The sequence below is a fragment of the Salvelinus namaycush genome, unplaced genomic scaffold (genome assembly GCF_016432855.1).
Source record: "Salvelinus namaycush isolate Seneca unplaced genomic scaffold, SaNama_1.0 Scaffold1500, whole genome shotgun sequence".
In the NCBI taxonomy this organism is placed as follows: Eukaryota; Metazoa; Chordata; class Actinopteri; order Salmoniformes; family Salmonidae; genus Salvelinus; species Salvelinus namaycush.
This window is the reverse complement of record NW_024058232.1, coordinates 27,231-55,000: the sequence shown is the minus strand read 5'-3', so window position 1 is coordinate 55,000 and position 27,770 is coordinate 27,231. Positions and strand designations below refer to the sequence as shown.

General features: G+C 47.6%; 1 protein-coding gene across 1 annotated transcript; it reads right to left on the bottom strand.

Annotated features, from left to right (window-relative positions):
• Positions 1-4,070: 4,070 nt before the first annotated feature.
• Positions 4,071-6,716, bottom strand: LOC120036892 (basic proline-rich protein-like). The gene is made up of 4 exons (XM_038983186.1): positions 5,321-6,716; positions 4,628-4,789; positions 4,350-4,511; positions 4,071-4,156 (listed from the first exon to the last, which is right to left on the bottom strand). The coding sequence occupies exons 1-4, from the start codon at positions 6,714-6,716 to the stop codon at positions 4,071-4,073; spliced, it is 1,806 nt and encodes a 601-aa protein (XP_038839114.1).
• Between the last annotated feature and the right edge of the window lie 21,054 nt (positions 6,717-27,770).

The window sequence follows — 27,770 nt, the reverse complement described above, 5'->3', positions numbered from 1 at the left end:
AAAAAACAGAAATACAGACATTGTCATCCTACAAGAAACCTGGTATAGAGGAGATGGACCCACTGGTTGCCCTCTAGGTTACAGAGAGCTGGTAGTCCCATCCACCACACTACCAGGTGGGTGGTATAGAGGAGATGGACCCACTGGTTGCCCTCTAGGTTACAGAGAGCTGGTAGTCCCATCCACCAAACTACCAGGTGGGTGTCATAGAGGAGACGGACCCACTGGTTGTCCTCTAGGTTACAGAGAGCTGGTAGTCCCATCCACCACACTACCAGGTGGGTGGTATAGAGGAGATAGACCCACTGGTTGCCCTCTAGGTTACAGAGAGCTGGTAGTCCCATCCACCACACTACCAGGTGGGTGGTATAGAGGAGATGGACCCACTGGTTGTCCTCTAGGTTACAGAGAGCTGGTATTCCCATCCACCACACTACCAGGTGGGTGGTATAGAGGAGATGGACCCACTGGTTGCCCTCTAGGTTACAGAGAGCTGGTATTCCCATCCACCACACTACCAGGTGGGTGTCATAGAGGAGATGGACCCACTGGTTGCCCTCTAGGTTACAGAGAGCTGGTAGTCCCATCCACCACACTACCAGGTGTGAAACAGGGAAGATATTTTGGTATAAAGCAGACCTAACCCACTTTATTAAATTAATCAAAACAGGGACATTTTATGTTTGGTAAGAAATAAATCAGGAAATAATCTCAACAGTGAAAAGAGTGTACTACTGTATATCCAAAGTAGAATCCTTTTAATAAAGACAGCTTCTCCGTCCTGGAGGGGAAATCAACCATTTCCAGACACAGGGACATGCACTAGTCTGTGGCGACATAAATGCCAGAACTGGACAAGAACCTGACACCCTCAGCACACAGGGGGACAAACACACCTACCTGGAGGTGACAGCAATCCCTCCCCAATATGCCCTCCTGGACTCAACCACGACAACATAACCAACAAATACGGGTCGCAACTCCTGAAGCTCTGTCGGACGCTGGGTATCACAACCGGCCGTGATTGGAAGTCCGATAGGGCGGTGCACAATTGACCCAGCGCCGTCCGGGTTTGGCCGGGGTAGGCCGTCATTGTAAATAAGAATTTGTTCTTAACTTACTTGCCTAGGTAAATAAAGGTTACATAAAATTTAAAATTAAAAAGGAACTGAATAATATTAAGAAATGCTATAGATGGAAGGAAAGTAGTCTGGAAATCTCCACAAAAACAATTAGGCAACAACAAATTCAATCCCTTCTAGACAATTTCCTGGACAAAACGTTTCACTGTAATAGTGAAGGTGTAAACATGGCAGTAGAAAACCTAAACAGTATATTAGACCTCTCAGCTTCCCTATCAAATCTAAAAAATGTCAAGCAGAAAACCTAAGAAAATTAACAACAATGACAAATGGTTTGATGAAGAATGCAAAAACCTAAGAAAAAAAAATGGAAACTTCTCTAACCAAAAACATAGAGTCTACGCCTTCACTATGGTGAATCACTAAAACAATTCAGAAATACACTACGGAAAAAGAAGGAACAGCACATCAGAAATCAGCTCAATGTAATTGAAGAATCCAACCACTTCTGGGAAAACTCTAAACAAACAACAACACGAAGAGTTATCTATCCAAAACAGAAATGATGTGTGGATAAACCACTTCTCTAATCTTTTTGGCTCTATAACAAAGAACAAACAGCAAAAACATATACATAATCAAATACAAATCTTAGAATCAACTATTAAAGACTACCAGAACCCACTGGATTTTCCGATTACCTTGAATGAACTACAGGGCAGAGCTGAGGATGATGTATAGCCAATTTAAACTCTTTAACATCATCCTCAGCTCTGGCATCTTCCCCAATATTTGTAACCAAGGACTGATCACCCCAATCCACAAAAGTGGAGACAAATTTGACCCCAATAACTACCGTGGGATATGCGTCAACAGCAACCTTGAGAAAATCCTCTGCGTTATCATTAACAGCAGACTCGTACATTTCCTCAATGAAAACAATGTACTGAGCAAATGTCAAATTGGCTTTTTACCAAATTACAGTACAACAGACCACATATTCACCCTGCACACCCTAATTGTCAAGCAAACAAACCAAAACAAAGGCAAAGTCTTCTCATGCTTTGTTGATTTCAGAAAAAAGCATTCGACTTTATAAACATTATACAGGACATTATAAAATCCATTTACACAAACAACAAGTTTGCGGTTAAAATTGGCAGAAAACACACATTTCTTTCCACAGGGCCGTGGGGTGAGACAGGGATGCAGCTTAAGCCCCACCCTCTTCAACATATATATCAACGAATTGGCACTAGAATGGTCTGCAGCACCCAGCCTCACCCTACTAGAATCTGAAGTCAAATGTCTACTGTTTGCTGGGGATCTGGTGCTTCTGTCACCAACCAAGGAGGGTCTACAGCAGCACCTAGATCTTCTGCACAGATTCTGTCAGACCTGGGCGCTGACAGTAAATCTCAGTTAGACAAATTCCACCTAGGCACCATTGCCCTAGAGCACACAAAAAACGATAACTACCTCGGCCTAAACATCAGCGCCACAGGTAACTTCCACAAAGCTGTGAACGATCTGAGAGACAATGCAAGAAGGACCTTCTATGCCATCAAAAGGAAAATCTAATTCGACATACCAATTAAGATCTGGCAAAAAATACTTGAATCAGTTATAGAACCCATTACCCTTCATGGTTGTGAGGTCTGGGGTCCGCTCACCAACCAAGAATTCACAAAATCAGACAAAAACCAAATTGAGACTCTGCATGCAGAATTCTGCAAAAAATATTCTCTGTGTACAATGTAGAACACCAAATAATGTATGCAGAGCAGAATTAGGCTGATACTCGCTAATTATGACAATCCAGAAAAGAGACACAACAAAGGAGCTAACCCCTCCACAACAAAGTCATCACCTACAGAGAGATGAACCTGGAGAAGAGTCCCCTAAGCAAGCTGGTCCTGGGGCTCTATTCACAAACACAAACAGACCACACAGAACCCCAGGACAGCAACACAATTAGACCCAACCAAATCATGAGAAACAAAAAGATTATTAATTGATACATTGGAAAGAATTTACAAAAAAAATTGAGTAAACTAGAGAGAGAGAGTGAGAGAGAGAGGGAGAGAGAGAGAGAGAGTGAGAGAGAGAGAGAGAGAGAGAGAGACGGACAGAGAGGGAGAGAGAGACGGAGAGACAGAGAGAGAGAGAGAGAGAGAGAGAGAGAGAGAGAGAGAGAGAGAGAGAGAGAGAGAGAGAGAGAGAGAGAGAGAGAGACGGACAGAGAGGGAGGGAGAGAGAGACGGAGAGACAGAGACAGAGAGAGAGAGAGAGAGAGAGAGAGAGAGAGAGAGAGAGAGAGAGAGAGAGAGAGACAGAGAACAGAGAGAGAGACAGAGAGAGAGACAGAGAGATCACCAAAACCTCCCAGACCTGTCTTCACCTTCTGTGTCAATCCTTCACCTCCTGATCGGAGAGGTGTCAGCGAGGGGAGGAAGAGATTACTAGCAGAGAGAGGGGGATGAGAAGGAGGGGGATGGAGATGAACGGATCACCTTGCCAGATCCGCTGTGAAGGCCTCCGCTACGTGCACTTAGTGCTTCAGGACAACTCAACACGCAGGATGGCAGGCGGCAGACCTGGGTTCAAATACTATTTGAAATCTTTCAAAAGCATTTCCTTGAGCCTGCCTGGAGTGCCAGATTGTAAGGATTTTCTCTTTTACAACTATTCTATTGGTTCAATTGTGCCAGGCAAGCTCTACTAATCTCTACTAAAGTATTTGAAATGATTTCAAATAGTATCTGAACCCAGGTCTGGGGTAAGGTGGAGGGGTGAGGAGTGTTCCTTGCTCCCTGGGGCGACACTTATGTCCTGTCCTGGACCCCATTGTCATCTGACAGCCTGTCGTCTCTCAGCTTCTCCTCTCCTCTGTGAGCTGCTATACGCCTGGAGGAAACACACTTCCTCTCTACACATTCTTCCACCGTCCATTAACCCCTGAGAGGAGAGGGGGAGGAGGGAGAGGGACTAGTTCCGCCGAGAGCTGAGGGGGAGGAGGGAGAGGGACGAGTTACGCCGAGAGGAGAGGGTGAGGTCTGAGGGACTAGTACCCCCTGGGAGGAGAGGGGGAGGAGGGAGAGGGACGAGTTACGCTGAGAGGAGAGGGTGAGGTCTGAGGGACTAGTACCCCCTGAGAGGAGAGGGGGAGGAGGGAGAGGGACGAGTTCCGCCGAGAGGAGAGGGGGAGGAGGGAGAGGGACGAGTTCCCCCTGAGAGGAGAGGGTGAGGAGGGAGAGGGCCGAGTACCCCCTGAGAGGAGAGGGGGAGGAGGGAGAGGGACTAGTTCCGCCGAGAGGAGAGGGGGAGGAGGGAGAGGGACGAGTTCCCCCTGAGAGGAGAGGGTGAGGAGGGAGAGGGCCGAGTACCCCCTGAGAGGAGAGGGTGAGGAGGGAGAGGGCCGAGTACCCCCTGAGAGGAGAGGGGGAGGAGGGAGAGGGACGAGTTCCGTCCAGAGGAGAGGGGGAGGAGGGAGAGGGACGAGTTCCCCCTGAGAGGAGAGGGTGAGGAGGGAGAGGGCCGAGTACCCCCTGAGAGGAGAGGGGGAGGAGGGAGAGGGCCGAGTACCCCCTGAGAGGAGAGGGTGAGGAGGGAGAGGGCCGAGTACCCCCTGAGAGGAGAGGGGGAGGAGGGAGAGGGACTAGTTCCGTCCAGAGGAGAGGGGGAGGAGGGAGAGGGACGAGTTCCCCCTGAGAGGAGAGGGTGAGGAGGGAGAGGGCCGAGTACCCCCTGAGAGGAGAGGGGGAGGAGGGAGAAGGACGAGTTCCACCGAGAGGAGGTGAGGAGGGAGAGGGACAAGTTCCACCTGAGAGGAGAGGGGGAGAGGGACTAGTTCCCCCTGAGAGGAGAGGGTGAGGAGGGAGAGGGACAAGTTCCCCCTGGGAGGAGAGGGGGGGAGGGACTAGTTCCCCCTGAGAGGGTGAGGTCTGAGGGACTAGTTCCCCCTGAGAGGAGAGGGGGAGGAGGGAGAGGGTGATGTCTGAGGGACTCTGAGTCCCAGTCCAGGTCAGGGGTGTATCAATGTCAGGGGCTGAAATGACAGGGCTTGTCAAATAGCAGTAGGCCCTTCAATTAAAGGACAGGTTGCACAGTATATTTCCACAAATCTAACGATGTAGGTTGATGATATTCAATCAAAATGTTTTTTTATGCAAAAGTTCAACATATATATACAATTAAATTTTGTCATTTTGAATTACATTATCATAGACGAATAATACATTGTGGCTTTGACGTCAAGAGAGGAACGGCCTGGTGGTGGGACGGCCTGGTGGTGGAACGGCCTGGTGGTGGAACGGCCTGGTGGAGGAACGGCCTGGTGGAGGAACGGCCTGGTGGTGGAACGGCCTGGTGGAGGAACGGCCTGGTGGTGGAACGGCCTGGTGGTGGAACGGCCTGGTGGTGGAACGGCCTGGTGGAGGAACGGCCTGGTGGTGGAACGGCCTGGTGGTGGAACGGCCTGGTGGTGGAACGGCCTGGTGGAGGAACGACCTGGTGGAGGAACGGCCTGGTGGAGGAACGGCCTGGTGGTGTAACGACCTGGTGGTGGAACGACCTGGTGGTGGAACGGCCTGGTGGTGGAGCGGCCTGGTGGTGGAACGGCCTGGTGGTGGAGCGGCCTGGTGGTGGAGCGGCCTGGTGGTGGAACGGCCCGGTGGTGGAACGGCCCGGTGGTGGAACGGCCCGGTGGTGGAACGGCCCGGTGGTGGAACGGCCCGGTGGTGGAACGGCCCGGTGGAGGAACGGCCCGGTGGTGGAACGGCCCGGTGGTGGGAACGGCCCGATGGTGTAAAGGCCTGGTGGAGGAACGGCCCGGTGGAGGAACGGCCCGATGGTGTAAAGGCCCGGTGGAAGAACGGCCCGATGGTGGGAACGGTCCGATGGTGTAAAGGCCTGGTGGAGGAACGGCCCGGTGGAGGAACGGCCCGATGGTGTAAAGGCCCGGTGGAAGAACGGCCTGGTGGTGGGACGGCCTGGTGGAGGAACGGCCTGGTGGTGGAACGGCCTGGTGGTGGAACGGCCTGGTGGAGGAACGGCCTGGTGGTGGAACGGCCTGGTGGTGGGACGGCCTGGTGGTGGAACGGCCTGGTGGAGGAACGGCCTGGTGGTGGAACGGCCTGGTGGTGGGACGGCCTGGTGGTGGAACGGCCTGGTGGAGGAACGGCCCGGTGGTGGAACGGCCCGGTGGTGGGAACAGCCCGATGGTGTAAAGGCCTGGTGGAGGAACGGCCCGGTGGTGGGAACGGTCCGATGGTGTAAAGGCCTGGTGGAGGAACGGCCCGGTGGAGGAACGGCCCGGTGGTGGGAACGGCCCGGTGGTGGGAACAGCCCGATGGTGTAAAGGCCTGGTGGAGGAACGGCCCGGTGGTGGGAACGGTCCGATGGTGTAAAGGCCTGGTGGAGGAACGGCCCGGTGGTGGAACGGCCCGGTGGTGGGAACGGCCCGATGGTGTAAAGGCCCGGTGGAGGAACGGCCCGGTGGTGGGAACGGCCCGATGGTGTAAAGGCCTGGTGGAGGAACGGCCCGGTGGTGGAACGGCCCGGTGGTGGAACGGCCCGGTGGTGGAACGGCCCGGTGGTGTAAAGGCCTGGTGGAGGTACACTGTTAACCGGCATGTTTGGTCAAAATGCTGGAAGATGGGAAGAAAGTGGTACAGCAGACTGGTGCTTCAGTCATATGCCTCACCTTGTCCTAAATGATGAAGATGGCTACCAACAGTAGAAGAGTCACCATGAAACTGAGGCAAAACAAACGGCTCTGTGCCCGCAGTCAATGTGGGCACCAAGTCCACTGACACCACTGGTGTGTTACTGCATCATGACGGGTGGGCTTCAGTGATGCATGTGAATGAGTAGCTACTAAAGTATACAACGTTTTGTCATGTTATGTTGCTAGGATATTTTTTTTTTTTTTAAAGCAAAGATAGCAAGCTAGCTAGTGCACAGATCCATGAAAAACTAACTGGCCCACTCACATGTTGACCTGTTTAAATAAGAAGACAGTACAGAAGTGTCTTGTTTTGGTAGATTATGGAAACACAGTGTATGGATGAGACAGATGCTCCTGGCTGGATCCATCCATGGCTGTCTGTGCGATGCTCTTGGCTGGAACCATCCATGGCTGTCTCTGTGATGCTCCTGGCTGGATCCATCCATGGCTGTCTCTGTGATGCTCCTGGCTGGATCCATCCATGGCTGTCTCTGTGATGCTCCTGGCTGGATCCATCCATGGCTGTCTATCTGTGATGCTCTTGGCTGGATCCATCCATGGCTGTCTGTGCGATGCTCTTGGCTGGATCCATCCATGGCTGTCTCTGTGATGCTCCTGGCTGGATCCATCCATGGCTGTCTGTAGTTCTCTTGGCTGGATCCATCCATGGTTGTCTGTCTGTGATGCTCTTGGCTGGATCCATCCATGGCTGTCTGTAGTTCTCCTGGCTGCATCCATCCATGGCTGTCTGTAGTTCTCCTGGCTGGATCCATCCATGGCTGTCTGTAATGCTCTTGGCTGGATCCATCCATTAAATCAAATCAAATTTATTTTATATAGCCCTTTGTACATCAGCTAATATCTTGAAGTGCTGTACAGAAACCCAGCCTAAAACCCCAAACAGCAAGCAATGCAGGTGTAGAAGCACGGTGGATAGGAAAAACTCCCTAGAAAGGCCAAAACCTAGGAAGAAACCTAGAGAGAAACCAGGCAATGAGGGGCGGCCAGTCCTCTTCTGGCTGTGCCGGGTGGAGATTATAACAGAACATGGCCAAGATGTTCATAAATTACCAGCATGGTCAAATAATAATAATCACAGTAGTTGTCGAGGGTGTAGCAAGTCAGCACCTCAGGAGTAAATGTCAGTTGGCTTTTCATAGCCGATCATTAAGAGTATCTCTACCGCTCCTGCGGTCTCTAGAGAGTTGAAAACAGCAGGTCTGGGACAGGTAGCACGTCCGGTGGACAGGTCAGGGTTCCATAGCCGCAGGCAGAACAGTTGAAACTGGAACAGCAGCAAGGCCAGGTGGACTGGGGACAGCAAGGAGTCATCATGCCCGGTAGTCCTGACGCATGGTCCTAGGGCTCAGGTCCTCCGAGAGAGAGAAAGAAAGAGAGAAGGAGAGAATTAGAGAGAGCATACTTAAATTCACACAGGACACCGGATAAGACAGGAGAAGTACTCCAGTTATAACAAACTGACCCTAGCCCCCCGACACAGAAACTACTGCAGCATAAATACTGGAGGCTGAGACAGGAGGGGTCAGGACACACTGTGGCCCCATCCGATGATACCCCCGGACAAGGCCAAACAGGAAGGATATAACCCCACCCACTTTGCCAAAGCACAGCCCCCGCACCACTAGAGGGATATTTTCAACCACCAACTTACAATCCTGAGACAAGGCCGAGTATAGCCCACAAAGATCTCCGCCACGGCACAAACCAAGGGGGGGCGCCAACCCGGACAGGAAGACCACGTCAGCGACTCAACCCACTCAAGTGACGCACCCCTCCTAGGGACGGCATGAAAGAGCACCAGTAAGCCAGTGACTCAGCCCCTGTAATAGGGTTAGAGGCAGAGAATCCCAGTGGAGAGAGGGGAACCGGCCAGGCAGAGACAGCAAGGGCGGTTTGTTGCTCCAGAGCCTTTCCGTTCACCTTCACACTCCTGGGCCATCCATGGTTGTCTGTCTGTAATGCTCTTGGCTGGAACCATCCATGGTTGTCTGTCTGTAATGCTTTTGGCTGGATCCATCCATGGCTGTCTGTCTGTAATGCTCTTGGCTGGATCCATCCATGGCTGTCTGTCTGCAATGCTCTTGGCTGGATCCATCCATGGCTGTCTGTCTGTAATGCTCTTGGCTGGATCCATCCATGGCTGTCTGTCTGTAATTATCCTGGCTGGATCCATCCATGGTTGTCTGTCTATAGTTGTCCCTGCTGGATCCATCCATAGTTGTCTGTCTGTAATGCTCTTGACTGGGTCCATCCATGGCTGTCTGTCTGTAATGCTTTTGGCTGGATCCATCCATGGCTGTCTGTCTGTAATGCTCTTGGCTGGATCCATCCATGGCTGTCTGTCTGTAATGCTCTTGGCTGGATCCATCCATGGCTGTCTGTCTGTAATTATCCTGGCTGGATCCATCCATGGTTGTCTGTCTGTAGCTCTCCCTGCTGGATCCATCCATAGTTGTCTGTCTGTAATGCTCTTGGCTGGGTCCATCCATGGTTGTCTGTCTGCAGTTCTCCTGGCTGGATCCATCCATGGCTGTCTGTCTGTAATTCTCTTGGCTGGATCCATCCATTGCTGTCTGTCTGTGATTCTCCTGGCTGGATCCATGTATGTCTGTGTGTCTGTGATACCAGCACACCTCACTGAGTGCAATGTATGGCAAATATGTGATCCTCCTGGGACGGGGGCCAACGGGGGCCGGAGCCTGCTGTTTCAGAGACTACACCATGTCAGGGTGATGTATGTGATGCAGTAACACTAGCTCCGGGTAGACATAGGGGGGGAAGCAGTACCTCACTGGCTGTCCAACCAGCCCCTCAGATCCCTGGGACAGAGATATAGGGGCCGCATGTAAACATTTGAGACGTGTCAGTCACTTCTCTGAAAGGTGATTTATCATCATCACCAAGCTAACTGGGTCCTCTACCCTGACCCTGGTGCTGTACCCTGGACTGACCCTGGTGTTCTACCCTGACCCTGGTGTTCTACCCTAACCCTGGTGTTCTACCCTGACCCTGGTGTTCTACCCTGACCCTGGTGTTCTACCCTGACCCTGGTGTTCTACCTTAACCCTGGTGTTCTACCCTAACCCTGGTGCTCTACCCTAACCCTGGTGTTCTACCTTAACCCTGGTGCTCTACCCTAACCCTGGTGTTCTACCCTGATCCTGGTGTTCTACCCTGACCCTGGTGTTCTACCCTAACCCTGGTGTTCTACCTTAACCCTGGTGTTCTACCCTGATCCTGGTGTTCTACCCTGATACTGGTGTTCTACCCTGACCCTGGTGTTCTACCCTAACCCTGGTGTTCTACCTTAACCCTGGTGTTCTACCCTAACCCTGGTGGTCTACCCTGACCCTGGTGGTCTACCCTAACCCTGGTGTTCTACCTTAACCCTGGTGTTCTACCCTGACCCTGGTGTTCTACCTTAACCCTGGTGTTCTACCCTAACCCTGGTGTTCTACCCTAACCCTGGTGTTCTACCTTAACCCTGGTGTTCTACCCTAACCCTGGTGTTCTACCCTGACCCTGGTGTTCTACCTTAACCCTGGTGTTCTACCTTAACCCTGGTGTTCTACCCTAACCCTGGTGTTCTACCCTAACCCTGGTGTTCTACCTTAACCCTGGTGTTCTACCCTAACCCTGGTGTTTTACCCTGATCCTGGTGTTCTACCCTGACCCTGGTGTTCTACCCTGATCCTGGTGCTCTACCTTAACCCTGGTGTTCTACCCTAACCCTGGTGTTCTACCCTGACCCTGGTGGTCTACCCTAACCCTGGTGTTCTACCTTAACCCTGGTGTTCTACCCTAACCCTGGTGTTTTACCCTAACCCTGGTGTTCTACCCTGACCCTGGTGTTCTACCCTAACCCTGGTGTTTTACCCTGATCCTGGTGTTCTACCCTGACCCTGGTGTTCTACCCTGATCCTGGTGCTCTACCTTAACCCTGGTGTTCTACCTTAACCCTGGTGGTCTACCCTGACCCTGGTGGTCTACCCTAACCCTGGTGTTCTACCTTAACCCTGGTGTTCTACCTTAACCCTGGTGTTCTACCCTAACCCTGGTGTTCTACCCTAACCCTGGTGTTCTACCTTAACCCTGGTGTTCTACCCTGATCCTGGTGCTCTACCCTGACCCTGGTGTTCTACCCTGACCCTGGTGTTCTACCCTAACCCTGGTGTTCTACCTTAACCCTGGTGTTCTACCCTAACCCTGGTGTTCTACCTTAACCCTGGTGTTCTACCCTAACCCTGGTGTTTTACCCTGATCCTGGTGTTCTATCTTAACCCTGGTGTTCTACCCTAACCCTGGTGTTCTACCCTAACCCTGGTGTTCTATCTTAACCCTGGTGTTCTACCCTAACCCTGGTGTTCTACCTTAACCCTGGTGTTCTACCTTAACCCTGGTGTTCTACCCTGACCCTGGTGTTCTACCTTAACCCTGGTGTTCTACCCTAACCCTGGTGTTCTACCCTAACCCTGGTGGTCTACCCTGACCCTGGTGTTCTACCCTGATCCTGGTGTTCTACCCTGATACTGGTGCTCTACCCTGACCCTGGTGTTCTACCTTAACCCTGGTGTTCTACCCTGACCCTGGTGTTCTACCCTAACCCTGGTGTTCTACCCTAACCCTGGTGTTCTACCCTAACCCTGGTGTTCTACCCTAACCCTGGTGTTCTACCCTAACCCTGGTGGTCTACCCTGACCCTGGTGGTCTACCCTAACCCTGGTGTTCTACCCTAACCCTGGTGTTCTACCTTAACCCTGGTGTTCTACCCTAACCCTGGTGTTCTACCCTAACCCTGGTGGTCTACCCTGACCCTGGTGGTCTACCCTAACCCTGGTGTTCTACCCTAACCCTGGTGTTCTACCTTAACCCTGGTGTTCTACCTTAACCCTGGTGGTCTACCCTGACCCTGGTGGTCTACCCTAACCCTGGTGTTCTACCTTAACCCTGGTGGTCTACCCTAACCCTGGTGTTCTACCCTGACCCTGGTGTTCTACCCTAACCCTGGTGTTCTACCCTAACCCTGGTGTTCTACCCTAACCCTGGTGGTCTACCCTGACCCTGGTGCTCTACCCTAACCCTGGTGTTCTACCCTAACCCTGGTGTTCTACCTTAACCCTGGTGTTCTACCTTAACCCTGGTGTTCTACCTTAACCCTGGTAGTCTACCCTAACCCTGGTGATCTACCCTACCCTGACCCTGGTCTGTATCGGCCTGTATAAGTCTGTATCAGTCTGTATCGGTCTGTATCTGTTTGTGTTGGTCTGTATCGGTCTGTATCAGTCTGTATCAGTCTGTATCGGTCTGTATCAGTCTGTATCAGTCTGTATCAGTCTGTATCCGTGTATCAGTCTGTATCGGTCTGTATCAGTCTGTATCCAGTGGGGGTCAGTGCTGTTTATGATGAGGGAGGGCCTTATTTCTGTTACAGCATATTGGATGCCTGTCATTCATATTCACCCAGTTCAATGTAACAGTGATAGGTTTAGGTTACTGTCATTCATATTCCATTCACCCAGTTCAATGTAACAGTGATAGGTTTAGGTTACTGTCATTCATATTCCATTCACCCAGTTCAATGTAACAGTGATCGGTTTTCACAGGAAAAACACAACTAGACAATCATTTGTGCCAGGTGTGATATCCCTCCTAAATAGCTCGGGCGAATGTTCCTATCGACTCAGTAAGACCAGCAGGCTAATGTTCCTATAGCCCAGTAAGGCCAGCAGGCTAATGTTCCTATCCACCCAGTAAGGCCAGCAGGCTAATGTTCCTATAGACTCAGTAAGGCCAGCAGGCTAATGTTCCTATAGACTCAGTAAGGCCAGCAGGCTAATGTTCCTATAGACCCAGTAAGGCCAGCAGGCTAATGTTCCTATAGACCCAGTAAGGCCAGCAGGCTAATGTTCCTATCCACCCAGTAAGACCAGCAGGCTAATGTTCCTATAGACTCAGTAAGACCAGCAGGCTAATGTTCCTATCCACCCAGTAAGACCAGCAGGTTAATGTTCCTATAGACTCAGTAAGACCAGCAGGCTAATGTTCCTATCCACTCAGTAAGACCAGCAGGCTAATGTTCCTATAGACCCAGTAAGGCCAGCAGGCTAATGTTCCTATCCACCCAGTAAGACCAGCAGGCTAATGTTCCTATAGACTCAGTAAGACCAGCAGGCTAATGTTCCTATCCACCCAGTAAGACCAGCAGGCTAATGCTCCTATTCACTCAGTAAGGCCAGCAGGCTAATGTTCCTATAGACTCAGTAAGGCCAGCAGGCTAATGTTCCTATCCACTCAGTAAGGTCAGCAGGCTAATGTTCCTATCCACCCAGTAAGACCAGCAGGCTAATGTTCCTATCCACCCAGTAAGGCCAGCAGGCTAATGTTCCTATCCACTCAGTAAGGCCAGCAGGCTAATGTTCCTATCGACTCAGTAAGACCAGCAGGCTAATGTTCCTATAGACTCAGTAAGGCCAGCAGGCTAATGTTCCTATCGACTCAGTAAGACCAGCAGGCTAATGCTCCTATCCACTCAGTAAGACCAGCAGGCTAATGTTCCTATAGACTCAGTAAGACCAGCAGGCTAATGTTCCTATCTACCCAGTAAGGCCAGCAGGCTAATGTTCCTATAGACTCAGTAAGGCCAGCAGGCTAATGTTCCTATCGACTCAGTAAGACCAGCAGGCTAATGTTCCTATCCACTCAGTAAGACCAGCAGGCTAATGTTCCTATAGACTCAGTAAGACCAGCAGGCTAATGTTCCTATCCACCCAGTAAGACCAGCAGGCTAATGTTCCTATAGACTCAGTAAGACCAGCAGGCTAATGTTCCTATAGACTCAGTAAGACCAGCAGGCTAATATTCCTATCGACTCAGTAAGGCAAGCAGGCTAATGTTCCTAAAGACTCAGTAAGACCAGCAGGCTAATGTTCCTATAGACTCAGTAAGACCAGCAGGCTAATGTTCCTATAGACTCAGTAAGACCAGCAGGCTAATGTTCCTATCCACTCAGTAAGACCAGCAGGCTAATGTTCCTATCAACTCAGTAAGACCAGCAGGCTAATGTTCCTATCCACTCAGTAAGACCAGCAGGCTAATGTTCCTATAGACCCAGTAAGACCAGCAGGCTAATGTTCCTATCAACTCAGTAAGGACAGCAGGCTAATGTTCCTATATACTCAGTAAGACCAGCAGGCTAATGTTCCTATAGACTCAGTAAGGCCAGCAGGCTAATGTTCCTATAGACTCAGTAAGGCCAGCAGGCTAATGTTCCTATAGACTCAGTAAGACCAGCAGGCTAATGTTCCTATCAACTCAGTAAGGACAGCAGGCTAATGTTCCTATATACTCAGTAAGACCAGCAGGCTAATGTTCCTATAGACTCAGTAAGGCCAGCAGGCTAATGTTCCTATAGACTCAGTAAGGCCAGCAGGCTAATGTTCCTATAGACTCAGTAAGGCCAGCAGGCTAATGTTCCTATAGACTCAGTAAGACCAGCAGGCTAATGTTCCTATAGACTCAGTAAGACCAGCAGGCTAATGTTCCTATAGACCCAGTAAGACCAGCAGGCTAATGTTCCTATAGACCCAGTAAGACCAGCAGGCTAATGTTCCTATATACCCAGTAAGACCAGCAGGCTAATGTTCCTATAGACTCAGTAAGGCCAGCAGGCTAATGTTCCTATCCACCCAGTAAGACCAGCAGGCTAATGCTCCTATCCACTCAGTAAGACCAGCAGGCTAATGTTCCTATAGACTCAGTAAAGCCAGCAGGCTAATATTCCTATCGACTCAGTAAGGCAAGCAGGCTAATGTTCCTATAGACTCAGTAAGACCAGCAGGCTAATGTTCCTATAGACTCAGTAAGACCAGCAGGCTAATGTTCCTATAGACTCAGTAAGACCAGCAGGCTAATGTTCCTATCCACTCAGTAAGACCAGCAGGCTAATGTTCCTATCGACTCAGTAAGGCCAGCAGGCTAATGTTCCTATAGACTCAGTAAGACCAGCAGGCTAATGTTCCTATAGACTCAGTAAGGCCAGCAGGCTAATGTTCCTATCGACTCAGTAAGACCAGCAGGCTAATGTTCCTATCGACTCAGTAAGACCAGCAGGCTAATGTTCCTATAGACTCAGTAAGGCCAGCAGGCTAATGTTCCTATAGACTCAGTAAAGCCAGCAGGCTAATGTTCCTATAGACTCAGTAAGGCCAGCAGGCTAATGTTCCTATCGACTCAGTAAGACCAGCAGGCTAATGTTCCTATCCACTCAATAAGGCCAGCAGGCTAATGTTCCTATCCACTCAGTAAGACCAGCAGGCTAATGTTCCTATCCACCCAGTAAGGCCAGCAGGCTAATGTTCCTATCGACTCAGTAAGACCAGCAGGCTAATGTTCCTATCCACTCAATAAGGCCAGCAGGCTAATGTTCCTATCCACCCAGTAAGACCAGCAGGCTAATGTTCCTATCGACTCAGTAAGGCCAGCAGGCTAATGTTCCTATCGACTCAGTAAGGACAGCAGGCTAATGTTCCTATAGACTCAGTAAGACCAGCAGGCTAATGTTCCTATCGACTCAGTAAGGCCAGCAGGCTAATGTTCCTATAGACTCAGTAAGACCAGCAGGCTAATGTTCCTATCGACTCAGTAAGGCCAGCAGGCTAATGTTCCTATCGACTCAGTAAGACCAGCAGGCTAATGTTCCTATCGACTCAGTAAGACCAGCAGGCTAATGTTCCTATAGACTCAGTAAGGCCAGCAGGCTAATGTTCCTATCCACTCAGTAAGGCCAGCAGGCTAATGTTCCTATAGACTCAGTAAGGCCAGCAGGCTAATGTTCCTATAGACTCAGTAAGGCCAGCAGGCTAATGTTCCTATAGACTCAGTAAGGCCAGCAGGCTAATGTTCCTATAGACTCAGTAAGACCAGCAGGCTAATGTTCCTATCCACCCAGTAAGACCAGCAGGCTAATGTTCCTATCCACCCAGTAAGACCAGCAGGCTAATGTTCCTATCCACCCAGTAAGGTCAGCAGGCTAATGTTCCTATAGACTCAGTAAGGCCAGCAGGCTAATGTTCCTATAGACTCAGTAAGGCCAGCAGGCTAATGTTCCTATAGACTCAGTAAGACCAGCAGGCTAATGTTCCTATAGACTCAGTAAGGCCAGCAGGCTAATGTTCCTATAGACATAGTAAGGCCAGCAGGCTAATGTTCCTATCCACTCAGTAAGGCCAGCAGGCTAATGTTCCTATAGACTCAGTAAGACCAGCAGGCTAATGTTCCTATCCACTCAGTAAGGCCAGCAGGCTAATGTTCCTATCGACTCAGTAAGGCCAGCAGGCTAATGTTCCTATAGACTCAGTAAGACCAGCAGGCTAATGTTCCTATCGACTCAGTAAGGCCAGCAGGCTAATGTTCCTATCGACTCAGTAAGGCCAGCAGGCTAATGTTCCTATCCACTCAGTAAGACCAGCAGGCTAATGTTCCTATAGACTCAGTAAGACCAGCAGGCTAATGTTCCTATCCACTCAGTAAGGCCAGCAGGCTAATGTTCCTATCCACCCAGTAAGGCCAGCAGGCTAATGTTCCTATAGACTCAGTAAGACCAGCAGGCTAATGTTCCTATAGACTCAGTAAGGCCAGCAGGCTAATGTTCCTATCCACCCAGTAAGGTCAGCAGGCTAATGTTCCTATCCACCCAGTAAGACCAGCAGGCTAATGTTCCTATCCACCCAGTAAGACCAGCAGGCTAATGTTCCTATAGACTCAGTAAGGTCAGCAGGCTAATGTTCCTATCCACTCAGTAAGGCCAGCAGGCTAATGTTCCTATCCACTCAGTAAGGGAAGTCCCCCCCCAATTGTACAAAATAACATGGCAACTTATTGGCACCGAGCGCAGCATATACACGATGGACAAGTACACTACTTCTGGCGGTGTTTCATCCAAAGTTGATGGCAAATGCCATATTGCAAATGAGCTGTGTAACACTCCAAAATTCCTATAGTGGGCGAGTTTGTTCTATCTAAATTTTTCATAGGCCTTTTGTAACGCAAGTCAAGACCCAAGATTAAAATTTTGAGATTTTGAAAGTTTTGTCAAAAACTTATCACCCCCTTAAAAAAGTGCTTTCTGGACCGTTTTTCGAAATTCTTTCGAGTTTTATGTCAATTACACATGTGTAAGAACTGTATGAAAATACTTTTGTCAAATTTTATTAACATAATTTTTTTGAAATTTTTATTTGTACTTAAGAAATATGTTTTGTGCATTTGGAATGTGATTTCATAGGAAGTCAAAAGTCAAAAGTCAAAAATGTCAAAAATTTGGAAAAAACGTATCACCCCCTTTAAAAAAGTGCTTTCTGGACCGTTTTTCGAAATTCTTTTGAGTTTTATGTCAATTACACATGTGTAAGAACTGTATGAAAATACTTTAGTCACATTTATTATCATAATTTTTTATAAATGTTTACTTGTACTTAAGGAATATGTTTTGTGCATTTGGAATGTGATTTCATAGGAAGTCAAAAGTCAAAAATGTCAAAAATTTGGAAAAAACGTATCACCCCTTCATAGTCGAAAATAACATTTTTTTTTAAAAGGCCAAAATGAAGCATTTAAAACTGTATTGAAAATCGTGCGTGGTAACCCAAAACATGAAACAGAATATTTTTTGACTTTTTTTGAAAACCTCCATAAATCACTCAGGCCAGCACCCATTGATTTTTGCCCGTAGTATAGTGCTCCCAGAGCGGGTATGGAAGTCTGGATCCCCCCTAAAAGCATTTAAGGCTCTGTGTGTCTTTAAGCACCATACTTTTTCATTCCATCCTTGCTGTGTGTGTCTGTGTGTGTGTGTGTGAGCTTTTCTTTGACATCTGATTAGAGAAATGACTGATTTACACTTCATGAGGGTTGCCTAATCACACACTTAAAGTTTTGGAAAGATCTGACTTTTTTAACCCTTTGAAACAGCACCTATGACCCCATTTTAAGGCACTTCCGGTTGGCACAGGAAGCTATAAGTAAAGACCTATCCTGATCGGGGTATGCTTTTACAGAATCCTGAGTTTTAAGTCTATACGTTAAGAACTGACTGATTTACACAGGGTTGAATGCACTATATATCACAAACTGCTGGTTGGGTAAAACACTTTTAGGGTGATTTTATCACTTCCGGTTGCTCCAGGAAGCTTAGAATCAACACAGGTAGACCTCATAGTGGCTTGATGGATTGTCATTGAAGACAGGTTCATAAGACATTCATAACCCACATAGGGTTTATTTAAAGAATGCACGTTACATTTGCATATGATTCAACAGTGAAAAACATCACATCATATTGCAAACATAACACACTGTTGAATCATATTGCAAACACACACTGTTACATTTGCAATATGATGTGTTGAATCATATTGCAAACATAACACACAGTGTTACATTTGTAATATGATGTGTTGAATCATATTGCAAACATAACACACAGTGTTACATTTGCAATATGATGTGTTGAATCATATTGCAAACATAACACACAGTGTTACATTTGTAATATGATGTGTTGAATCATATTGCAAACATAACACACAGTGTTACATTTGCAATATGATGTGTTGAATCATATTGCAAATGTAACGTGCATTCTTTAAATACTTTAGAAATACAAAATTGAACGTCCTGATGACCTCAGGATGGCCGGGCAGTGTTAGTGGTTCCTCTCCATCGCTCGTTGCGTGGTAATTTCATCATGTCGATTTTGGTGATGGTACCCCCCCGTTGAAACATATTGCAAATGCACAAAAGTCAACTAGCAAGTCAGTGTCCATCAGTCAATTGGATATTGTCAGACACCAAACTGATACCATCTGACACTAAACTCACTTTTTCCAACTCCTTTAGAAGCCAACTATAACATATTTCAGAGCAGGCCCAAAATTCACAGCGCCTTCCATTTAAACCATAATAAAACAAATAATACGTAGTTATGTTCTAGCTGCGGGTCCAGTTCTCACATTATGTTTAGCCCTATGTGAGGCGACCTCGAATCCCAAGTTTCGGCTCGATAGGTCATTCGGTGCCCGAGCAATACCTTAATTGGTGCTGAAAATCCACTTTTTTCATTGCCTTGCTACGGGGTCCTTGAATGAGCAATCAAACAGGCTCGTTGGGGTCTGACTCTATGGGCCGAGCCGGTTTCAATGCACCTAGTCTTGAGACTCTGGGACTTTTCTAAATGTCGTCAGTTTCGTTGAGCTGAAAATGAATTGAAAACATAGCAAATACACGAGGCTGTTTATCGGTCTGAGAACCTTCTAGAGCCACATAACTCACCGTGCACAATCGACCTGAGGTCTAGAACAGGTTTGTAAAGTTTCAGAACTCTAAGTCTGACGGTTCTTTAAAAGTTGGAACAAAAGTAACTACTACAGGCACTGTCTGCCTCTTAGCCCCTCAGTGTGTCCCTCCATCATTTCTGTTTGGGTGTGTACATTTTTCTTTGAAATCTGATGGGACTAATGACTGATTTACAGTTCAGGAGGGTTGCCTAATCACAATTATGAAGTTTTGGAAAGATTTGACATTTTTAACCCTTCAAAACAGCCCATTTGACACCAATTATGGCACTTCCGGTTGGCACAGGAAGCTGAAAGTAAAGACATATACTCACTGGAGTATGCTGTTACAGAATCCTGAGTTTTAAGTCTATATGTTAAAAATTGACTGATTTACATAGGGCTGAATGCACTATTTCTCTCAAATTGCAGGGTGCTTATTGCAAACACTTTTAGGGTGATTTTAACCACTTCCGGTTGCTCCAGGAAGCTTAGAATCGACACAGGTAGACCTCATGGTGGCCTAATGGACTGTCATCAAAGACAGGTTCATAAGACATTCATAACCCACATAGGCTTCAGGTTGAATTTAGGGGAGCAGTCAATGTATTCCTATGGGGCGAAATGTCATTGTAAACTGTTTGATGTAAACACCTTCTTTTAACTGTGAAGGGTTAATGCCACAAGCTCAAGGATAGGCTTGCACAGATCGGGAGGACCTTAAGAACATTCCTGAGGTGAAATTGTGTTTCTAACCTGAACGGTTCTCTCTCTGTCTCCCAAAAGCAAATAAAATTGACATTGAGGTCAAAAGGTCATTCGTGTCCGTTCTCTTGTAACGGTCGCTGCGCTCAGACCGAGCGAGCTACGGTCAAGCGGGGCATCCCGTTGAACTCGGCACGGCCTGGAGAATATGGCGATGTCATTTTAGTGGTGATTTCAGAATGCTATTTTGGTGCATTCATGGAAGGCGCTGTGAATTTTGGGCCTGCTCTGAAATATGTGATAGTTGGCTTCTAAAGGAGTTGTAAAAAGTGAGTTTGGAGTCAGATGGTATCAGTTTGGTGTCTGAAAATATCCAATTGACTGATGGACACTTGCTAGTTGACTTTTGTTGACACTTGCTAGTTGACTTGCTAGTCGACTTTTGTACATTTGCAATATGTTTCAACGCGGGGGTACCATCACCAAAATCGACATGATGAAATTTCACGCAACGAGCGTTGGAGAGGAACCACTATCACTGCCCGGCCATCCTGAGGTCATCAGGACGTTGACTTTTGTATTTCTAAAGTATTTAAAGAATGCACGTTACATTTGCAATATGATTCAACATCACATCATATTGCAAATCTAACGTGCATTTGCAATATGATGTGATGTTGAATCATATTGCAAATGTAACGTACATTCTCTTAAATACTTTAGAAATGCAAAAGTCAACGGTCTGATGACCTCAGGATGGCCGGGCAGTGATAGTGGTTCCTCTCCATCGCTCGTTTCGTGAAATTTCATCATGTCGCTTTTTCCTCATGGTACCTCCCCGTTGAAACATATTGCAAATGTACAAAAGTCAACGAGCAAGTCAGTGTCCATCAGTCAAATAGATATTTTCAGACACCAAACTGATACCATCTGACTCCAAACTCACTTTTTCCAACTCCTTTAGATGCCAACTATAACATATTTCAGAGCAGGCCCAAAATTCACAGCGCCTTCCATTTAAACCATAATAAAACAAATAATACGTAGTTATGTTCTAGCTGCGGGTCCAGTTCACACATTATGTTTAGCCCTATGTGAAGCGACCTCGAATCCCAAGTTTCGGCTCGATAGGTCATTCGGTGCCCGAGCAAAACCCTAATTGGTGCTGAAATTCCACTTTTTTCATTGCCTTGCTACGGGGTCCTTGAATGAGCAATCAAACAGGCTCGTTGGGGTCTGTCTCTATGGGCCGAGCCGGTTTCAACGCACCTAGTCTTGAGACTCTGGGACTTTTCTAAAGGTCGTCCGTTTCGTTGAGGTCAAAATGAATTGAAAACATGGCAAATACACGAGGCTTTTTATCGATCCGAGAACCTTCTAGAGTCATATAATTCACCGTGCACAATCGACCTGAGGTCTAGAACAGGTTTGTAAATTTTCAGAACTCTAGGTCTGACGGTTCTTTAAAAGTTGGAACAAAAGTAACTACTGCAGGCACTGTCTGCCTCTTAGCCCCTCAGTGTGTCCCTCCATCATTTCTGTGTCGGTGTGTATTTTTTTTTGTTGAAATCTGATGGGATGAAGGACTGATTTACAGTTCATGAGGGTTGTCTATTCACATATATGAAGTTTTGGAAAGATTTGACATTTTTAACCCTTCGAAACAGCCCATTTGACACCAGTTATGGCACTTCCGGTTGTCACAGGAAGCTATAAATAAACACATATCATCACTGGAGTAGGCTGTTACAGAATCCTGAGTTTTAAGTCTGTATGTTAAAAATTGACTGATTTACATAGGGCTGAATGCACTATTTCTCTCAAACTGCAGGTTGGCTATGGCAAACACTTTTAGGGTGATTTAACCACTTCCGGTTGCTCCAGGAAGCTTAGAATCGACACAGGTAGACCTCATGGTGGCCTGATGGACTGACATCAAAGACAGGTTCATAAGACATTCATAACCCACATAGGCTTTAGGTTGAATTTAGAGGTGCAGTCAATGTATTCCAATGGGGAGACATTTCATTGTAAACTATTTGATGTAAACACCTTCTTTTAACTGTTAAGGGTTAATGCCACAAGGTCAAGGTTGGGCTTGCACAGATCGGGAGGACCTTAGGATTGTTCCTGAGGTGAAATTGTGCTTCTAACCTTAATGGTTCTCTCTCTGTCTCCCAAAATCAAAGAAAATTGACATTGAGGTCAAAAGGTCATTTGTGTCCGTTCTCTTGTAACGGTCGCTGCGCTCAGACCGAGCGAGCTACGGTCAAGCGGGGCATCTCGTTGAACTCGGCACGGCCTAGAGATAATAGTAATGCCATTGTGGGCTTTGTGTGTCTTTAAGCACTGTACTTTTTCACTCCATCCTTCCTTTTTGTGTGTGTGTGTTTGTGTGAGAGAGCTTTTCTTTGACATCTGTTGGGATAAATGACTGATTACAGTTCATGAGGGTTGTCTAATCACACAAGTGAAGTTTTGAAAAGATCTGACCTTTATTACCCTTCAAACCTGACCCTGTGGCACCATTTTAAGGTACTTCCAGTTGACATAGGAAGCTGAAATTGAACACATACCCTCCTTGGCGTAGGCTCTTATATAATATTGAGTTTTAAGTCTTTATGTTAAGAACTGACTTATTTAAAGAGGGTTAAATGAGTGTGTGTTATTTCATAAAATCATATAAAATCACAGGATTCTCGCAGAGCTTCGAGACCCACTTTAAAAATGTACGTCTGAACACACTGCAACTGGATCTGTGAATTTTTTGAAAAAAAAATTCCTCTTTGTGAACATCACCAAACGGTCAATGTACGATTTCTCTTAAATTACGATAGATAAATGGCTGGTTCTTTTTTTCCTGACACCGTATGCTTATGTACTTTGACATGAAGCGGTCAAATTAGCACCCTACTTGCGTTTTAACCCTTTAATCCCAGAAAAATGGCCATAACTCAAAAAGCGCCGAGGTCTCGACGCCATCTTGTTCGGGGCCAACTGCCCATTACTCCAAACCTACGCTCGCCGAGTTTCGTCTTCTAAATATTTTCAGTTTAGGAGAAAAGGCCGCGCTCGTTTGCCACGTGCTCGTGCGCCTGCAATATGATTTATTTTCCCTCTTGTGGGAATTTTCGAGAATGCAGAAAAAAGTCCAAAATTTGTCATTTTTATAAAACGGAAACCGAAAGTCCGAGACGTTTTTTTGAGTGACTTCCTGAAAGAGCTCTCCGCCGCCCACGGCCCGACGCCGTCCGCGATTTTCTGCGACGTCGCAAGACGTCAGGTAAGGGACCGTACATTTGCAATGGGACTTTCTTCACTAACCATACGGCTCCCGTCTCAGAGTTCCCTTATGTATGTAAGGCCAGCAGGCTAATGTTCCTATCCACTCAGTAAGACCAGCAGGCTAATGTTCCTATAGACTCAGTAAGGTCAGCAGGCTAATGTTCCTATAGACTCAGTAAGGCCAGCAGGCTAATGTTCCTATCCACCCAGTAAGGCCAGCAGGCTAATGTTCCTATAGACTCAGTAAGACCAGCAGGCTAATGTTCCTATAGACGCAGTAAGGCCAGCAGGCTAATGTTCCTATAGACTCAGTAAGGCCAGCAGGCTAATGTTCCTATCAACTCAGTAAGGCCAGCAGGCTAATGTTCCTATCAACTCAGTAAGGCCAGCAGGCTAATGTTCCTATCCACTCAGTAAGGCCAGCAGGCTAATGTTTCTATAGACTCAGTAAGACCAGCAGTCTAATGCTCCTATCCACTCAGTAAGGCCAGCAGGCTAATGTTTCTATAGACTCAGTAAGACCAGCAGTCTAATGCTCCTATCCACTCAGTAAGGCCAGCAGGCTAATGTTTCTATAGACTCAGTAAGACCAGCAGTCTAATGCTCCTATCCACTCAGTAAGGCCAGCAGGCTAATGTTTCTATAGACTCAGTAAGACCAGCAGTCTAATGCTCCTATCCACTCAGTAAGGCCAGCAGGCTAATGTTTCTATAGACTCAGTAAGACCAGCAGGCTAATGTTCCTATCCACTCAGTAAGGCCAGCAGGCTAATGTTTCTATAGACTCAGTAAGACCAGCAGGCTAATGTTCCTATCGACTCAGTAAGGCCAGCAGGCTAATGTTCCTATAGACCCAGTAAGGCCAGCAGGCTAATGTTCCTATCCACTCAGTAAGGTCAGCAGGCTAATGTTCCTATCCACTCAGTAAGGCCAGCAGGCTAATGTTCCTATAGACTCAGTAAGGCCAGCAGGCTAATGTTCCTATAGACTCAGTAAGACCAGCAGGCTAATGTTCCTATCCACCCAGTAAGGCCAGCAGGCTAATGTTTCTATAGACTCAGTAAGGCCAGCAGGCTAATGTTCCTATAGACTCAGTAAGACCAGCAGGCTAATGTTCCTATCCACTCAGTAAGGCCAGCAGGCTAATGTTCCTATCCACTCAGTAAGACCAGCAGGCTAATGTTCCTATCCACTCAGTAAGGCCAGCAGGCTAATGTTCCTATAGACTCAGTAAGACCAGCAGGCTAATGTTCCTATAGACTCAGTAAGGCCAGCAGGCTAATGTTCCTATAGACTCAGTAAGACCAGCAGGCTAATGTTCCTATAGACTCAGTAAGACCAGCAGGCTAATGTTCCTATAGACTCAGTAAGGCCAGCAGGCTAATGTTCCTATCCACTCAGTAAGACCAGCAGGCTAATGTTCCTATAGACTCAGTAAGACCAGCAGGCTAATGTTCCTATCCACCCAGTAAGACCAGCAGGCTAATGTTCCTATCCACTCAGTAAGGCCAGCAGGCTAATGTTCCTATCCACTCAGTAAGGCCAGCAGGCTAATGTTCCTATCCACTCAGTAAGGCCAGCAGGCTAATGTTCCTATCCACTCAGTAAGGCCAGCAGGCTAATGTTCCTATCCACTCAGTAAGGCCAGCAGGCTAATGTTCCTATAGACTCAGTAAGACCAGCAGGCTAATGTTCCTATCCACTCAGTAAGGCCAGCAGGCTAATGTTCCTATCCACCCAGTAAGACCAGCAGGCTAATGTTCCTATAGACTCAGTAAGACCAGCAGGCTAATGTTCCTATCCACTCAGTAAGACCAGCAGGCTAATGTTCCTATCGACCCAGTAAGACCAGCAGGCTAATGTTCCTATCCACCCAGTAAGACCAGCAGGCTAATGTTCCTATAGACTCAGTAAGACCAGCAGGCTAATGTTCCTATCCACCCAGTAAGACCAGCAGGCTAATGTTCCTATCCACTCAGTAAGACCAGCAGGCTAATGTTCCTATAGACTCAGTAAGGCCAGCAGGCTAATGTTCCTATAGACTCAGTAAGGCCAGCAGGCTAATGTTCCTATCCACTCAGTAAGGCCAGCAGGCTAATGTTCCTATAGACTCAGTAAGGCCAGCAGGCTAATGTTCCTATCCACTCAGTAAGACCAGCAGGCTAATGTTCCTATCCACTCAGTAAGACCAGCAGGCTAATGTTCCTATAGACTCAGTAAGGCCAGCAGGCTAATGTTCCTATCCACTCAGTAAGGCCAGCAGGCTAATGTTCCTATAGACTCAGTAAGACCAGCAGGCTAATGTTCCTATCCACTCAGTAAGACCAGCAGGCTAATGTTCCTATAGACCCAGTAAGGCCAGCAGGCTAATGTTCCTATCCACCCAGTAAGACCAGCAGGCTAATGTTCCTATAGACTCAGTAAGACCAGCAGGCTAATGTTCCTATCCACCCAGTAAGACCAGCAGGCTAATGTTCCTATCCACTCAGTAAGGCCAGCAGGCTAATGTTCCTATCCACTCAGTAAGGCCAGCAGGCTAATGTTCCTATCCACTCAGTAAGGCCAGCAGGCTAATGTTCCTATCCACTCAGTAAGGCCAGCAGGCTAATGGTCCTATCCACCCAGTAAGACCAGCAGGCTAATGTTCCTATAGACTCAGTAAGACCAGCAGGTTAATGTTCCTATCCACTCAGTAAGACCAGCAGGCTAATGTTCCTATCGACCCAGTAAGACCAGCAGGCTAATGTTCCTATCCACCCAGTAAGACCAGCAGGCTAATGTTCCTATAGACTCAGTAAGACCAGCAGGCTAATGTTCCTATCCACCCAGTAAGACCAGCAGGCTAATGTTCCTATCCACTCAGTAAGACCATTAGGCTAATGTTCCTATAGACTCAGTAAGGCCAGCAGGCTAATGTTCCTATAGACTCAGTAAGGCCAGCAGGCTAATGTTCCTATCCACTCAGTAAGGCCAGCAGGCTAATGTTCCTATAGACTCAGTAAGGCCAGCAGGCTAATGTTCCTATCCACTCAGTAAGACCAGCAGGCTAATGTTCCTATCCACTCAGTAAGACCAGCAGGCTAATGTTCCTATAGACTCAGTAAGGCCAGCAGGCTAATGTTCCTATCCACTCAGTAAGGCCAGCAGGCTAATGTTCCTATCCACTCAGTAAGGCCAGCAGGCTAATGTTCCTATCCACTCAGTAAGGCCAGCAGGCTAATGTTCCTATAGACTCAGTAAGGCCAGCAGGCTAATGTTCCTATAGACTCAGTAAGGCCAGCAGGCTAATGTTCCTATAGACTCAGTAAGGCCAGCAGGCTAATGTTCCTATAGACTCAATAAGACCAGCAGGCTAATGTTCCTATAGACTCAGTAAGGCCAGCAGGCTAATGTTCCTACAGACTCAGTACGTCCAGCAGGCTAATGTTCCTATCCACTCAGTAAGGCCAGCAGGCTAATGTTCCTATAGACTCAGTAAGACCAGCAGGCTAATGTTCCTATAGACTCAGTAAGGTCAGCAGGCTAATGTTCCTATAGACTCAGTTAGACCAGCAGGCTAATGTTCCTATAGACTCAGTACGTCCAGCAGGCTAATGTTCCTATAGACTCAGTAAGGTCAGCAGGCTAATGTTCCTATAGACTCAGTTAGACCAGCAGGCTAATGTTCCTATAGACTCAGTAAGACCAGCAGGCTAATGTTCCTATAGACTCAGTAAGACCAGCAGGCTAATGTTCCTATAGACTCAGTAAGACCAGCAGGCTAATGTTCCTATAGACTCAGTTAGACCAGCAGGCTAATGTTCCTATAGACTCAGTACGTCCAGCAGGCTAATGTTCCTATAGACTCAGTAAGACCAGCAGGCTAATGTTCCTATAGACTCAGTAAGACCAGCAGGCTAATGTTCCTATCCACCCAGTAAGACCAGCAGGCGAATGTTCCTATCCACTCAGTAAGACCAGCAGGCTAATGTTCCTATAGACTCAGTAAGGCCAGCAGGCTAATGTTCCTATAGACTCAGTAAGGCCAGCAGGCTAATGTTCCTATCCACTCAGTAAGGCCAGCAGGCTAATGTTCCTATAGACTCAGTAAGGCCAGCAGGCTAATGTTCCTATCCACTCAGTAAGACCAGCAGGCTAATGTTCCTATCCACTCAGTAAGACCAGCAGGCTAATGTTCCTATAGACTCAGTAAGGCCAGCAGGCTAATGTTCCTATCCACTCAGTAAGGCCAGCAGGCTAATGTTCCTATAGACTCAGTAAGACCAGCAGGCTAATGTTCCTATCCACTCAGTAAGACCAGCAGGCTAATGTTCCTATAGACCCAGTAAGGCCAGCAGGCTAATGTTCCTATCCACCCAGTAAGACCAGCAGGCTAATGTTCCTATAGACTCAGTAAGACCAGCAGGCTAATGTTCCTATCCACCCAGTAAGACCAGCAGGCTAATGTTCCTATCCACTCAGTAAGGCCAGCAGGCTAATGTTCCTATCCACTCAGTAAGGCCAGCAGGCTAATGTTCCTATCCACTCAGTAAGGCCAGCAGGCTAATGTTCCTATCCACTCAGTAAGGCCAGCAGGCTAATGTTCCTATCCACTCAGTAAGGCCAGCAGGCTAATGTTCCT